At 66.9% G+C, this 15,534-nt stretch overlaps 1 protein-coding gene across 1 annotated transcript; it reads left to right on the forward strand.

Moving 5' to 3' along the window:
- The first annotated feature begins 1,852 nt into the window (after positions 1 to 1,852).
- Positions 1,853 to 15,095, forward strand: NTRK1 (neurotrophic receptor tyrosine kinase 1). Its single transcript, XM_063357353.1, has 17 exons — positions 1,853 to 2,049; positions 4,535 to 4,609; positions 4,871 to 4,942; positions 5,482 to 5,550; positions 5,858 to 6,012; positions 6,159 to 6,307; positions 6,435 to 6,561; positions 6,667 to 6,996; positions 7,454 to 7,471; positions 7,624 to 7,682; positions 7,983 to 8,085; positions 10,093 to 10,239; positions 10,428 to 10,558; positions 10,678 to 10,850; positions 13,072 to 13,312; positions 14,599 to 14,757; positions 14,910 to 15,095. The coding sequence occupies exons 1-17, from the start codon at positions 1,853 to 1,855 to the stop codon at positions 15,093 to 15,095; spliced, it is 2,391 nt and encodes a 796-aa protein (XP_063213423.1).
- The last annotated feature ends 439 nt before the right edge of the window (positions 15,096 to 15,534 follow it).

The raw sequence follows: 15,534 nt of genomic DNA on the forward strand, positions 1-15,534 counted from the left end.
GGTTGAAGCTCAGCCGTGGCGGTGCCTGGTTTGTGGGGGTCACGGGGAGGCGGGGGGAAACATGGGGCTTTCCAGCCGCTCCCCCCGCCGGCCCCATCCGCTTCCTGCACGCCCCGGCTGCGGCTTTGCCCTGTGGTGCCCGAACCGGGGGCGTTTCTGGGGAAAAACGTCAAAGCAGCGGAATCCGGGAGGAATTCGGGCTGCGTGCGGCAGCCACCAGCCCGCTCTGCCGTGGGGGGAGGGACGACAGTGGGGTCCCACAAGGAGGGGTCACCCCAGGGGGGACCGTGGCCCCACGGGTGCCACTGAGGGTTGCTGGGCCTGGGGCTGGGCCACGAGGGAGGAAGGCAGGCTGAGAACGGGCTAAACTCAGCACACGGATGAGCCGCCCCCGAGGCGCTGTGGGAGACAGGCAGCAGCCGGGTGGGGATGGGGACCTAAGGTGGGGGGGGGAGAGGGCGGTGGGTGCGCACCAGCCGTGCCCTGCCTCCCCCGGGAGGAGGAGGAGGGTCCTGGCTGGGGGGTGACAGCCGGGGACGGGGCCATTGTGCCACCCAATGTCCCCCCCCACCCTGCCGCCAGCCGTTCTGCACCCCGACATAACGGGGTGCTGTGGGAGCCGGGGCAGCTCCTCCGCCAGGCTTTGAGATTCTGGGGGCACGCACAGCCCCGGGCGGGGGGGGGGTGTGACAGGTTGGGGGGGGCTCTTGGTGGCCCGGGGGGGTGCTGGTGTGACATCCCCTGTCCTGGGTCCCGGAGGGGCGGGTATGTGTGTGTACACGCCTGTACACGTGTGTGCCGCCGTGTGGGGTGCAGGCAGGGAGCTGGCAGGGTGCAGGGGTCTAGGCAGGGTGCAGGCAGGGAGCAGGCAGTATTTAGGCAGGGAGCAGGCAGGGCACAGGCAGGGCGCAGGCAGGATTTAGGCAGGGAGCAGGCAGGGTGCAGGTAGGGCGCAGGCAGGATTTAGGCAGGGAGCAGGCAGGGCGCAGGCAGGATTTAGGCAGGGTGCAATCAGGGTGCAGGCAGGGTGCAGGCAGGGCGCAGGCAGGGTTTAGGCAGGGCACAGGCAGGGCACAGGCAGGGCACAGGCAGGGTTTAGGCAGGGCGCAGGCAGGGCGCAGGCAGGGCGCAGGCAGGGTTTAGGCAGGGAGCAGGCAGGGCACAGGCAGGGTTTAGGCAGGGCGCAGGCTGGGCGCAGGCAGGATGCAGGCAGAGTTTAGGCAGGGTGCAGGCAGGGCACAGGCAGGGTTTAGGCAGGGCGCAGGCAGGGCGCAGGCAGGGTTTAGGCAGGGTTTAGGCAGGGCGCAGGCAGGGTTTAGGCAGGGAGCAGGCAGGGCGCAGGCAGGGTTTAGGCAGGGAGCAGGCAGGGCACAGGCAGGGTTTAGGCAGGGCGCAGGCTGGGCGCAGGCAGGATGCAGGCAGGGTTTAGGCAGGGAGCAGGCAGGGTTTAGGCAGGGAGCAGGCAGGGTTTAGGCAGGGAGCAGGCAGGGCGCAGGCAGGCGCGCTGCTCGGTGCCCGTGCGCGGCGGGACACTCTCCGTGGGGCGGAGGGGGCTCCGCGCAGGGTTTCGGCCGAGCCCCCCCATCTCCCCCCCCCTCCCATCGGGGGCTTCCCGAGTACCGGTGAGTCACGGGCGGGGGGGGCCGGCCCTGCCCCTCCATCCCCGGCCGGGGAGCGGTGGGGGGTGTGTGTGTGGCGGGGGGGGGGGGGTCTCCGGGGCCGGGGCGGTGCCGGGGCGGGGGGAGCCGCCGGCCCCTCCCGGGAGGCCGGTCCCTGCGATGCTTTTAAGCCCCGCACGGCCCCGTGCTCGGGCTGCCGGGCAAGTGCGAGGGAGGGCGGCTCCGGTCCCGCGATGCCGCCGCTGCCCGCCTGGCTCTGCCTGGCCGCGCTGCTGCTGCTGCTGCCGCCCCTGCCCCTGCCCGCCCCCGCCGCTGCCCGCTCCTGCCCCCGGCCCTGCCGCTGCCCCCGCGCCGGGACGCTGCTCTGCCGGGAGCCCGGTACCCTGGGCAGCCTGGCCCCGCTGCTGGGAACCGGCGGCTTCACCGACGTGTGAGTGGGGCTGGGGGTGACGGGGCTGAGGGAGAGGGTGATGGAGAAGGGGGCGATGGGGCTGAGGGATGCAGTGATGGGGCTGGGGTTGATGGAGAAGGGGGCGATGGGGCTGAGGGATGCGGGGATGGGGCTGGGGTTGATGGAGAAGGGGGAGAGGGTGATGGAGAAGGGGGTGACGGGGCTGGGGGTGACGGGGCTGAGGGACAGGGTGACAGGGCTGGGGGTGAGGGGGCTGAGGCATGCGGTGACAGAGAAGGGGGTGACGGGGCTGATGGAGAAGGGAGTGACGAGGCTGGGGGTGACGGGGCTCAGGGAGGGGGCGATGGGGAAGGGGGCGATGGGGCTGAGGGATGCGGGGATGGGGCTGGGGTTGATGGAGAAGGGGGCGATGGGGCTGGGGTTGATGGAGAAGGGGGCGATGGCGCTGAGGGATGTGGTGATGGGGTTGGGGGTGATGGAGAAGGGGGCGATGGGGCTGAGGGACAGGGTGATGGGGTTGGGGGTGATGGGGAAGGGGGCGATGGGGCTGAGGGACAGGGTGATGGGGCCGGGGGGTGACGGGGCTGAGGGACAGGGTGATGGGGCCGGGGGGTGACGGGGCTCGCAGATGCAATGATGGGGCTGGGGGTGATGGGGCTGAGGGACAGGGTGACGGAGAAGGGGGTGATGGAGAAGGGGATGATGGGGCTGAGGGATGCGGTGATGGAGAAGGGGATGATGGGGCTGGGGGCGATGGGGCTGAGGGATGCAGTGATGGGGCTGGGGGCGATGGGGCTGAGGGACAGGGTGATGGAGAAGGGGGCAATGGAGCTCGGGGACCGGGTGGAGGGTCTGTGAACGATGGAGCTGGCGATGATGGGGCTGAGCGCGATGAAGCTCGGGGCTGGGGATGATGGGGCTGAGGGTGGTGGGGCTGGGGGACCGGGCAGGGGGTCTGGGGGTGGTGGGGATGGTGGAGATGGGGCTGAGGGATGCCATGATGGGGCTGGGGGTGACGGGGTGATGGAGCTGAGCGCGATGAAGGTCGGGGACCAGGCGGAGGGGCTGGGGCTGATGGAGTTGGTGATGACGGGACTGAGGCATGGGGCGATGGGGTGGGGGGCAATGGGGCTGAAGGTGGTGGGGCTGGGCACGGTGGAACCGGGGGATGGAGCAATGGGGCTGGGGATGATGATGGGGGCGATGGGGGCGATGGGGCTGGAGACGACGGAGCTTGGGATGGGGAGATGGGGCTGGGGCAGTGCCGGGAGCATGGCGGTGGGGCTGGATCCTCTATGGGGCTGGGATCGCTGTGGGGAGCGGGGCTGCTTGGTGGGAGGCGTGGGGGGGCCCCTGCTGCACAGCCCCCCCCCAGGGAGCGAGTGTGGGGCTGGGAGCAGCTCTTCGCCCCCTCCCGCAGTGGTGCCAGCGGGAGCGATGGGGTCCCCTGGCAGAGTTGGGGTGCAAGGAGGGACCGAGCCCCTTGTCCCCCCCCCGGCAGTGGGGCTGTCACCCCGGCGCCTGTGGGTTGGGATGCTGCGGGGGGGGGCGGGGGGGACACGACCCCGAATTTGCTGGGGGGGGGGAGGGGGGGAATGTCCTCTGTTCTCGCTCATCCCCCTGCTCCGGGATGCGTGGGGGGGTGAGGAGGGTGCTGGGGGGTGGCAGGGTGACACTGGGGTGCCCGAGCTTCTGGGTCCCCCCCGGGCCGTGCCGCATTGCCGGGGCCTGGCTGCGGCATTGTCTCCCTGCCTCAGTTTCCCCTCCTGCCAGGGGATGCTGCGCCGCGGGCGCCGCCAGCTCTTTGTTCGCTGGGGTGTGTGTTGGGGGGGGGTGGGGGGTGGCAGGGACGACGGTCCCCTAAGAGACCCCCAGCCCTCCCATCCCCACAGCCTCGTCCGTGGGGGTGGCGGGAAGGGACACCCCCCCCACCCCTCACCCCGGACCAAAACCCCCTCGGTGTGGGTCTTGAATCCCCGTTTCACCCCTGACAATTTGGGGGTCGCAGGAGCAGCCCCTGGGGTGGGGCGGGTGGGAAATTCCCCCCCACACACTCCCAAAGGGGCTTTTTTTCACACACATACACCCCCCCCCCCCGCCACCCTGCCTTGAGAAAAGGGGGGGGGGAACACACACACTGTGTGCCCCCCAACAGATCGCAGGACACTGGGGGGGGCGGGGGGGGCGCAAGGAGAGGTGTGGACCCAGGGGGGAGTGGGGCCGAGACCCGGCAAACTCAGTGTCTGGGTGAGACCGAGCAATTTCACCCCCCCCCACCCCACCCCCCCACCCCCCCCCCGCAATCTGCCCAGGGGAAACTGAGGCACAGCTCGGCTCCACCCCTGTCCCCAGCCGCGGGGTAGCGCAGGCACAGCCTGGGGAGGGGGAGAGCCGTCGCCCCCATCCCCCCCACTCCCCTTGCCTCATGTTTTGCCCCTGGAATGGGGGGGGGGTCCTGGGGCTGCCCCCCAATCCCCCCCCCCCATCCTCGTTTGCCTTCCAGCGTCATCGAGAACCAGCAGGCGCTGACGACCTTGACCCGGGCTGACACCAGGATGCTGCGGGACCTCAGGAGCCTGTGAGCACCCCGGGGCTGGGGGGGGGGAGGCCGGGGGGGGGCTGGGGGGTGTGTGGGGGGTGTGTGTGGGGTGTCCCTGCACAGGGAAATGAAGCGGGGGGGGGGGGGGGGAGTGGGGGGCGCAGCGGATGGGGCCTCCCCGGAGCTCCATCCCACTGCGGGAGGGCTGCTCCCAGTATCCCCCAGTTGGGGGGGTCCCCAGTGGGGGTTGCTCATCCCTTTCCCACCCCCCCCCCAACCCCCCCCCCTTCCTCCCCCCAGCACCATCTCCAGCTCGGGGCTGCAGCACGTCTCTCCCGACGCCTTCCTGGACACCCCCAGGCTGAGCCACGTGTGAGTATCACCCCCCCCCCCCCAATTCCCTCCCCCAACCCCCCCCCCCACCCCGATTTTGGGGCTCGGCCCCCCCCCCCCCATCCCCACGGCCACCGGTCCCCGGCGCAGGGTGGCCCCGGCAGGATCGATGCCGTCCCTCTGCCCGGCGGCGCATCGCGGGGGGGGGGGGGGGGGGGGGGGGCCGGGGGGGGGGGCTCTGCCGCTGGGTGGGAAACCATCGGCCGGGGGTGGGGGGGAGGTCCCTGCTGCCCCAGTGTCGCGGGGGGGGGCGGGGGAGAGGCAGGAAAGCGGAGGGGGACACACGACACCCTGTCGTGGGGTGCGGGGGGGTCCCCGCTGGCAGGGAGGTGCCCGCAGGGTGGTGGCCCCCCCCTGGCCAAGAGGTGGCTTTGCTTGGTCGCGCTGGGACATGGGTGGCCTCAGCGCTGTCCCACGTCCCGGCCACAACCCGTGGGGGGGGGGGGGGGTGGGGTGACGGGGTTGGGGGGGGGTCGGCGGTGGGAAGGGGGGCGTCTGACGGGGGTCTGTCCCCGCAGGAATCTCTCCTCCAACGCGCTGCGGAGCCTGTCCTGGAAAACCTTCCAGCATCTGCCCCTGCAGGAGCTGTGAGTGCTTGGGGGGGGGGGGGTGGGGGGGGGAAAGGTGGGTGCGGAGCATCCCCCGCCCGGGATGCACCCCCGGGGGTGCCGCGGAGGCAGGGACGGGGCTGGGGACGCGGGGAGGTGGCGTGGGGGAGGCGGCACCGGGTGCAATCCAGCAGCGCCGGGCGTCGCACCAGCGCAGCCGGGACTGGGCGTACTGGTGTCCAGCCTCGGCCGACCCCAGCGGGGACCGCGGAGACCCGGAGCCGGTGCCACCACGGCCCTTTTGTCCCTTTTTTTTTTTCCTTTCTTTTTCTTTTCCCATCCCAAGCATCCTGGTGGGAAATCCCTTCAACTGCTCCTGCGGGCTGCGCTGGCTGCAGCTCTGGCAGAACGGGAGCCGGGCCGAACTGGGGAACCAGTCGCTGGGCTGCTGGGAGGGCAGCGTGCTGGTCCCCCTGGGCAGCCAACCCCTCCGAGCCTGCGGTAGGTGGCAGGGGACCCCGCCGGGTTTGTCCCCCCGCAACCTTTCTTCCCCAGCCGCTCGCCTTGGGGACAGGGTGGGGACGCGGTGGGCGACGTGGCCTCGCTCACCCCCTCTTTTATTTATTTTTTTTTTTAATCGCCGGCAGAGCCCCCGACCGTCCGCATCGAGCCCCCCGAGGCGGTGCTGCGGCAAGGGGACAGTGTCAACCTCACCTGCCACATCGCCGCCGAGCCGCCGGCCACCGGCGAGTGGGTGCTGCCCGAGGTGGGACCCGAGCTGCCCCTTGTCACCAAGGCAAGACCTTCCCGGCATCCCGCCGCAGCATCCTCTCGCCGGTGGGGATGCAGGAGCTCTCGGTGGGGGGGGTGTGTGTGGGTGTGTGTGTGGGGGGGTCTGTTGGGTCACCCAGCGCTCCCCGCAGCTCTCGGACTGGGAGATCCTCTTGGAGATCACCAACGTCTCCTCCAACCTCAACCGCAAAGACCTGACGTGCCGGGCGGAGAACGCGGCGGGGCCGGCGGAGGACAGCGTGACGCTCAATGTCACCTGTGAGCAACCCGCAGCGGGGGGGGAACGGCGTGTGTGTGTGTGTCTGGGGGGGGGTGTCCAGGCGAGGGGACCCACCCGGCTGCCTTGTCCCCACCACCACCCAGTCCCCCCAGTCATCCTCCTCCTGCACGAAGCCATCCCCCAGCACTTCTGGTGCATCCCTTTCTCGGTGGACGGCAACCCGGCGCCCAGCATCCGCTGGCTCTTCAACGGCTCGGCCTTGGCGGAGGGGCCCTACATCCACACCCGCATCGTGGAGTACGAGCACAACTCCAGCGTCCTCCACGGCTGCCTCCAGCTCAACCGCCCCACGCACGTCAACAACGGCGTCTACACCCTCCTGCTCCGCAACCCCCTGGGCTCCGCCGCCCGCAGCGTCCGGGGCCGTTTCATGGAAAACCCTTTCAGCTTCAGCCCCGAGGAGCCCATTCCCGGTAGGCGCCGGCAAACGTTGGGTTTATGGTGGGGGGGGCGGGGGTTGCCTGGGGGTGGGGGGGCGCCCCCACTTTGGGGTTCAGCGGAGGAGATGCCCCGCGGCTCTCCCGGTGTTGGTGTGAAAAATGGGCGGCGGCTGGCTCTGCCCGCTGGCTCCCAGCAAGCCCTGGCGTGCCTCAGTTTCCCCCGGGGTGCCTCAGTTTCCCCTTGCATGCCTCCTCAGGCTTGCCTCAGTTTCCCCGGGGTGCCTCAGTTTCCCCAGGGGTGCCTCAGTCTCTCTTTCTGTGCCTCAGTTTCCCCTGGTGTGCCTCCCCAGGGGTGCCTCAGTTTCCCTCGGCGTGCCTCAGTTTCCCCAGGGGTGGTGCCGGGGCCGGGGGGGGGGACGACACACACGATGACTCTCGCCTGGGCAATAACGCGTGTCTCTCCTTTCTCTCTCCCTTCGGGCTGCGCCAGTGTCTCTGTCCCCGCTGGGTGAGTGACCAGGCACACGCTGTTCCCCGCAGGGTCACTCCCCACCCGCCCCCCCCCGCCCCACCCCGCCCTTGCTGGGACCACCCCAGGGGATGGGGACCTCCCCCCCCGCCACCCCTCACGCTCACCCCGCGCCCCCCTCCCTGCCCCAGGCACCAGGAACAGCTCGCTGGAGGGGCCCGTGGAGACGACGGACGAGCATGCGTTTGGGGTGAGGGGGTGCTCCGTGGTTTGGCCGGGGAGGGGGGGGACGGACAACACGGACGGGGGGACACGGACACCCCCAGGGAGTGTGGGACAAAGGACAAATCCTTAAGGGACAGCCAAACCAGCGCCAAGCGGGATGAGGCCAAGTGATGGGGATGAAGCCCCGGTGCCTCAGTTTCCCCGGTGGCAGCTCCAGGGGCTTGTGGCCACTTCAGCGCCCCCCCCCACCCCCACCCCACCGCCGAGGACTGGGAGAAGGGACCTGGCAGGAGCCCAACCTGCGCCCCGTCCCCGCCGTCACCAGGTCTCGGTGGCCGTGGCGCTGGCCGTGTTCGCGTCCCTCTTCCTCTCCGTCATGCTCATCCTGCTCAACAAGTGCGGGCGTCGCACCAAGTTCGGCATCAACCGTGAGTGTGAGCGTGTCCCGTCACCCCCCCACACCCCCCCCGGCCCCCGCCTCGCCCAGTGCCATGGGGGATTCCAGCCACGGCACGGGGACACCCCGGTTCCCACATCCGTCAGGGTGACCGGGGCTGGGCCGGGTACCCGGGTTGGGACACGGCTGTGGGGACGGGACCAGGGGTGGGAGTGATGGAGGGGGACCCTGGGTGGGGACCATGGATGGGGACCGTGGGTGGGAATGATGGAGGGGGACCCATGGAAGGGGGGACCATGGGTGGAAACCATGGATGGGAACAACAGAGGGGGATCCATGGAGGGGGACCGTGGGTGGGGACCGTGGGTGGGAACCATGGATGGGGATGATGGAGGGGGACCCATGGAAGGGGGAACCATGGATGGGGACCATGGATGGGGACCATGGGTGGGAATGACGGAGAGGGACCAATGGATGGGGACTATAGGTGGAAACCATGGATGGGAACAACAGAGGGGGACCCTGGGTGGGGACCGTGGGTGGGACCCACGGAGCGGGACTGTGGATGGGGACAATGTGTGGGAACCATGGATGGGAACAACAGAGGGGGGACTGATGGATGGGGACCATGGATGGGAACCATGGATGGGGATGATGGAGGGGGACCCATGGAAGGGGACCACAGGTGGGAACCATAGAAGGCAACTGTGGATGGGGACCATGGGTGGGGACCATGGATGGAAGCAACAGAGGGGGACTGATGGATAGGGACCATGAATGGGAATGATGGAGGGGGACCCATGGAATGGGGGGACCATAGGTGGGGACCGTGAGTGGGACTGATGGAGGGGGACCCATGGAGGGGGACTGCAGGTGGGAACCATGGATGGGAATGACAGAGGGGGACCCTGGGTGGGGACCTTAGGTGGGAACTATGGAAGGGGACTGTGGATGGGGACCACGGATGGGAACAACAGAGGGGGACTGATGGATGGGGACCGTAGCGGGGGACACACGGATGGGAACGACACAGGGGGACCCTGGGTGGGGACTGCGGGTGGGAACCATGGATGGGGATGATGGAAGGGGGACCCATGGAAGGGGACCACGGGTAGGAACCATGGAAGGTGACTGTGGGTGGGGACCATGGGTGGGAACAATGACTGGGAATGATGGAGGGGGACCGTGGGTGGGACCCATGGAGGAGGAACCCTGGGTGGGGACCGTGGGTGGGACCCATGGATGGGAATGATGGAGGGGGACCATGGGTGGGACCCATGGATGGGAACAACAGAGGGGGACCGATGGATGGGGACCGTAGGTGGGAATTATGGAAGAGGGACCGTGGATGGGGACCATGGGTGGGAATGATGGAGGGGGACCGTGGGTGGGACCCACGGAGGGGAACCCATGGAGGGGGACTGTGGGTGGGAACCACGGATGGGAATGATGGAGCGGGACTGTGGGTGGGGACCATGGGTGGGAATGATGGAGGGGGACCCATGGGTGGGGACCATGGAGGGGGACTGATGGATGGGGACTGTGGGTGGAAATGATGGAGGGGGACCATGGATGGGGACCATGGAGGGGGACGACAGAGGGGGACTGATGGGTGGGGACCGTAGGTGGGAACCATGGATGGGAATGGTGGAGGGGGACCCATGGGTGGGGACCATGGATGGGAATGATGGAGGGGGATGATGGAGGGGGACCGATGGATGGAGACTGTGGGTGGGGGAACGATGGAGGGGAACCCATGGTGGGGTGGGTAGGGGACAGGGGTGGATGGGGACCGTGGAGGGGTGCCGGCTCCCCCCCGGCAGCGCGGGCAGCAGCTGCTAATTCACTCCTGGAATGGATTCAGCCTCTAAATGGCTTTGATCGGGCTGCCGGGCCCCTGGGGGCCAGCCGGGGCAGGGTGGGGGGGGGATGCTGCTCGGCAGAGCCTGGCACTGGTTGTACCGGCTGGGGGGGGTGCGGGGTGGGGTGGGGTGCAGGACCCCCCTCCCCAAGGTGGCCTTGGCCTTGTCCCCGCAAGGCTCGGCGGTGCTGGCCCAAGAGGACGACCTGGCCATGTCCCTGCACTTCATGAACCTGGGCAGCAGCCCCCCCTCCTCGGCCGAGAGCAAACTGGAGGGGCTGAAGAGTAACTTCATCGAGAACCCCCAGTATTTCTGCGACGCCTGTAAGCGGTGGTGGGGGGGGGGACGACACGGACACGGGGGACGGGTGGGAAACGATGCCCGCCCGCCCGATCGCGGTCCCCGAGCGTCCTCCCGCCGCACCCACGGGAGGCCGGGGGGGGATGTGCTGACGGGTGGTGGTGATGGTGGTGGTGATGGTGGGGCGGGTGGGGGGGGGTTGTCCCCGCAGGCGTGCGCCACGTGCAGCGGCGGGACATCGTGCTGAAGTGGGAGCTGGGCGAAGGCGCCTTCGGGAAGGTTTTCTTGGCCGAGTGCTACAACCTCGTCCCGGAGCAGGAGAAGATGCTGGTGGCCGTGAAGGTGAGGACGGGGCTAGGGGGGGGGATGACGATGGGAGGGGGAAGGGGGGGTCCGTAGCGGTGGTTTTGGGGGTGGGGGGTGGGGGGGGGTGTGGGACTGAGGCCGCGCGCCCCGTGCAGGCCCTGAAGGAGGTGACGGAAAGCGCCCGCTTGGATTTCCACCGCGAGGCCGAGCTGCTGACGGTGCTGCAGCACGAGCACGTCGTCAAGTTCTACGGCGTCTGCACCGAGGGCGAGCCCCTCGTCATGCTCTTCGAGTACATGAAGCACGGCGACCTCAACCGCTTCCTCAGGTGGGGCCGGCAGGCTGGTGGTGGTGGTGGTCATGGGTGGGGGGTCCTATTTTTCCACCCCACACGCCCCCCCCCCCCCCCCCCCCTTTCCATCTGCCGCTCCATCAGCAGCCAGCCCGCTCCCCGCTAATGCGGCCCTCCTTGCAATATTGATTAGATTAGCTGTCTGAGAGGCTTAAATAGAGAGAGATTGGCCATCAGCTGGAATAAGCAGAGACTTTTCGATTGCCCCCCCAGGTATTGCTGCTAGACGGAGTGTGTGCGCGTGTGTGTGCGTGTCGGGGCGGGGGGGGGGGGGGGGGGAACGGGTCGGACACAGGACTCGGGGCGGGGGGGAGCTGCCAGAGGCATCCTTTAGTGGCCGCGCGCTGAGCTCTGAGACGTGGCTTTTATGATTATTGTTATGGGAGTTGGCATTAATGGTTCTGCCGAGCAGAGCCCCCCCCCCCACCGTCATCATCATCCCCCCCCCCCGCCCCGGCCTCCGGCTCCCAGCCGCGCTCGCCCGGCAAGGCCACGGAGAGGGGCTGGAGGCGGCCGTGGCCGCGCTGGCCCCCAGCTCCCCCCCTGCCGCCGCCGCCGCCACCATCACGCCACGCGTCCCATCACGCGTTCACACGCCGGCGCGCACGGCCCCGGCGCGACACGCGTGTGCAGGACGGGCTGCCCGGGCACGTGCGCACATATGTGTGCGTCCTTCCCTGTGCGTGCACATACGTGTGTGTCCTTCCCTCTGTGTGCACATACGTGTGTCCTTCCCTGTGCGTGCACATACGTGTGCGCCCTTCCCCTCCATGTGCACATACGTGTGTGTCCTTCCCTGTGCATGCACATACGTGTGTGTCCTTCCCTGTGCATGCACATACGTGTGCGCCCTTCCGCTCTCTGTGCACATACACGTGTGCCCCTCCCCTCCATGCGTGTACATACGTGTGTGTCCTTCCCTGCGTGTGCGCATACGTGTGTCCTTCCCTGCGTGTGCACATACGTGTGTGTCCTTCCCTGTGGAAGCACATATGTGTGTCCTTCCCTCTGTGTGCACATACGTGTGTGTCCTTCCCTGTGCGTGTACATACGTGTGCGTCCTTCCCTGCGTGTGTACATACATGTGTGTCCTTCCCTCTGTGTGCACATACGTGTGTGTCCTTCCCTGTGTGTGCACATACGTGTGCGTCCTTTCCTGTGTGTGTACATACATGTGTGTCCTTCCCTCTGTGTGCACATACGTGTGCGTCCTTCGCTGTGTGTGCACATACGTGTGCTTCCTTCCCCTCTGTGTGCACATACGTGTGCGTCCTTCCCTGTGTGTGCACATACGTGTGCATCCTTCCCTCTGTGTGCACATATGTGTGTCCTTCCCTGTGTGTGCACATACGTGTGCGTCCTTCCCCTCTGTGTGCACATACACGTGTGCCCTTCCCCTCCATGCATGTACATACGTGCACGCCTTTTCCCTTGTGCATGCACACACATTTGCACGCCCTTCCCTGTGCACGCACATGTACGTGCACACCTTCCCCCTGTGGGCACGCACACGCGTGTGCACAACCTTCCCTGGCACGCGTGCGTGCACGTGCATGCCTTCCCCTGTGCGTGCCACACGTGTGCACACCCTTCCTTGGTGTGTGTCCACAGGTGTGCACGCATTTACCTGTGTGCATGCACACTTCCCTGACACGCATGCACGCGTGCGCACCTCTGTCCCCCGTGCACACGCACACACACACACGCGCCCCCCCTCCCTTGGCATTTGTACACGTGTGTGCACATATTTGCCCCGAGTGCTTGCACACGCCTGCACGCTCTTCCGCGCCACGCACGCACGCGCGTGCATCCCTTTCCCTTGTGCACGCACACGCGTGCGCACGCATGCGTGCCTTTCCTGACATACGAGCACGTGTGTGCGTGCCTTCCCCCTGTGTGCGCGCACACGCACGTGCACGTGTTTTCCCGCGTGTGCTTGCGCGCACGCACACGCCCGTCCCTGCCGCGCGTGCCCGCGGGCGCACCTCTCTCCCCTGCGCCCGCGCGCACACACGCGTGCACGCCTTTCCCTGCCACGCGCGCGCGGACGCGCACGCCCTCGCGTGTGCACTCTCCGGCGTGTGCGAGCGCGCCCTCCCTCCGCCCGCCTTCCTTCCACGCGTGTGAGCGGCCCCGTCCCCCGCCCCCGGTGTGTGTGTGTGTGTCCCGGCCTCTCCGAGCGCCTTCTGCCCCCCAGGTCCCACGGCCCCGACGCCAAGATGCTGGAGCAGGGGCCGGGGCAGGCGGGGGGGCCGCTGCGGCTGGGCCACCTGCTGCAGATCGCCACGCAGATCGCCTCGGGCATGGTCTACCTCGCCTCCCTCCACTTCGTCCACCGCGACCTGGCCACCCGCAACTGCCTGGTGGGCCACGACTTGGTGGTGAAGATCGGGGATTTCGGCATGTCCCGGGATATCTACAGCACCGACTATTACCGGGTGAGCCCCACTCCCTCCCTCCCTCCCTCCCCGATCCATCTCCATCCAGTTTTCACCATGGAATCGTGGATTGGGTTGGGTTGGGAGGGACCTTTAAAGCTTGTCTTGCCCATGAGCAGCGACATCTCCATCCATATTTCCACATGGAATCATGGAATAGGTTGGATTGGGAGGAACTCTTAAAGCTCCTCTTGTCCATGAACAGTGACATCTCCATCCGGTTTTCGTCACGGAATCATGGAATGGGTTGTGTTGGGAGGGACCTTTAGAGCTCGTCGTGTCCATGAGCAGCGACATCTCCATCCAGTTTTCATCACAGAATCATGGAATGGGTTGGGAGGGACCTTTAAAGCTCCTCTCATCCATGAGCAGTGACATCTCCATCCAGTTTTCCACATGGAATCATGGAATGGGTTGGGTTGGGAGGGACCTTTAAAGCTTGTCTTGTCCATGAGCAGTGACATCTCCATCTATATTTCCACATGGAATCATGGAATGGGTTGGGTTGGGAGGAACTCTTAAAGCTCCTCTTGTCCATGAACAGTGACATCTCCATCCGGTTTTCCACATGGAATCATGGAATGGGTTGGGTTGGGAGGGACTTTTAAAGCTCCTCTTGTCCCATAAGCAGCGACATCTCCATCTGTTTTTCATCACGGAATCATGGAATGGGTTGGGTTGGGAGGGACCTTTAAAGCTCCTCTTGTCCATGAGCAGCGACATCTCCATCCATATTTCATCATGGAATGGGTTGGGTTGGGAGGGACTTTTAAAGCTCATCTTGTCCATGAGCAGTGACGTCTCCATCCATATTTCCACATGGAATCATGGAATGGGGTGGGAGGGACTTTTAAAGCTCGTCTTGTCCATGAGCAGCAACATCTCTATCCAGTTTTCACCATGGAATCATGGAATGGATTGGGTTGGGGGGGACTCTTAAAGCTCCTCTTGTCCATGAGCAGCGACATCTCCATCCATTTTTCCACATGGAATCATGGAATGGGTTGGGTTGGGAGGGACTTTTAAAGCTCGTCTTGTCCATGAGCAGCATCATCTCCATCCGGAGCAGGTCGCTCAAAGCCAAATTCAACTTGACCTTGGATATTCCCAGGGATGGGGCATCTCCCACCCCCCCTGGGGCAAACCGGGCCAGTGTCTCCCACCCTCGGCGCAAGAACATTCTCCCTTAGATCTGGGGAGTGTTTATCGGGCAGGGTTGGGGGCGGTTGGGAGGGGGACGAATTAGGGGGCCACCCCTGCCCCGCTGATGGCCCCTCCGCGGGCAGGTGGGGGGCAGGACCATGCTGCCCATCCGCTGGATGCCCCCCGAGAGCATCCTCTACCGTAAATTCACCACCGAGAGCGACATCTGGAGCTTCGGCGTGGTGCTCTGGGAGATCTTCACCTACGGGAAGCAGCCCTGGTACCAGCTCTCCAACACCGAGGTGGGCACCTTGGGGTGGGGGTCCGGGGGGGGGATGGGGTGGGTTTAGGATGGTGGCAACCCCCCTGAGGGTTTTGGGGGGTGGGTTTTTTGGTGTGTTTTTTTTGGTTTTTTTTTTTTTCTTTTTTAACTCGGTCTCCGTATTCTCCGTAGGCCATCGAGTGCATCACGCAGGGGCGGGAGCTGGAGAGGCCCCGCGCGTGCCCCCCCGAGGTCTACGCCATCATGCAGAGCTGCTGGCAACGGGAGCCCCAGCAGCGCCGGCCCATCAAGGAGATCCACGGCCGCCTCCAGAGCCTCGTCAAGAACCCCCCCGTCTACCTGGACATCCTGGGCTGAGCCGGGGGGGGACCCCCCCCCCACCCCCCCACCCCCCAACCTCTGCTCCCCGCTGCTCCATCCGCAACCTTCCCACTTCCCGGGGGGCCATGGCTTTCCCCACCCAACGGAGCGCTGATGGGGAGAGGGTTGGAATCTTCTTTAGAGTGGAAAACGCCAGCACCCCCCCCTCCTCCTCCCCCCCCCCCCCCACTTCCCACCTCGGGTTTGGGGGGGGTTGTAGGGCTGGGGGACACCCCCCCCGCAACCTGTGCCGCTTGGCGTTGTGCCACCCCCCCCAGCTCCTCGGCCTTTCCCCGGGTTTGCTGCGCGGGGGCAGGGGGGGGCGGGGGGGGAGAGCAGAGCCGAGAGCCCCCCCCCTACCCCAGCCCCACTGCGGGAGCTGGGGGCGGGGGGGCTGGGATCTCTTGGGAGAGTTGGGGGGCACCCCATGGCTTGG

The sequence above is a fragment of the Chroicocephalus ridibundus genome, chromosome 21 (assembly GCF_963924245.1).
Source record: "Chroicocephalus ridibundus chromosome 21, bChrRid1.1, whole genome shotgun sequence".
Classification (NCBI taxonomy): Eukaryota; Metazoa; Chordata; class Aves; order Charadriiformes; family Laridae; genus Chroicocephalus; species Chroicocephalus ridibundus.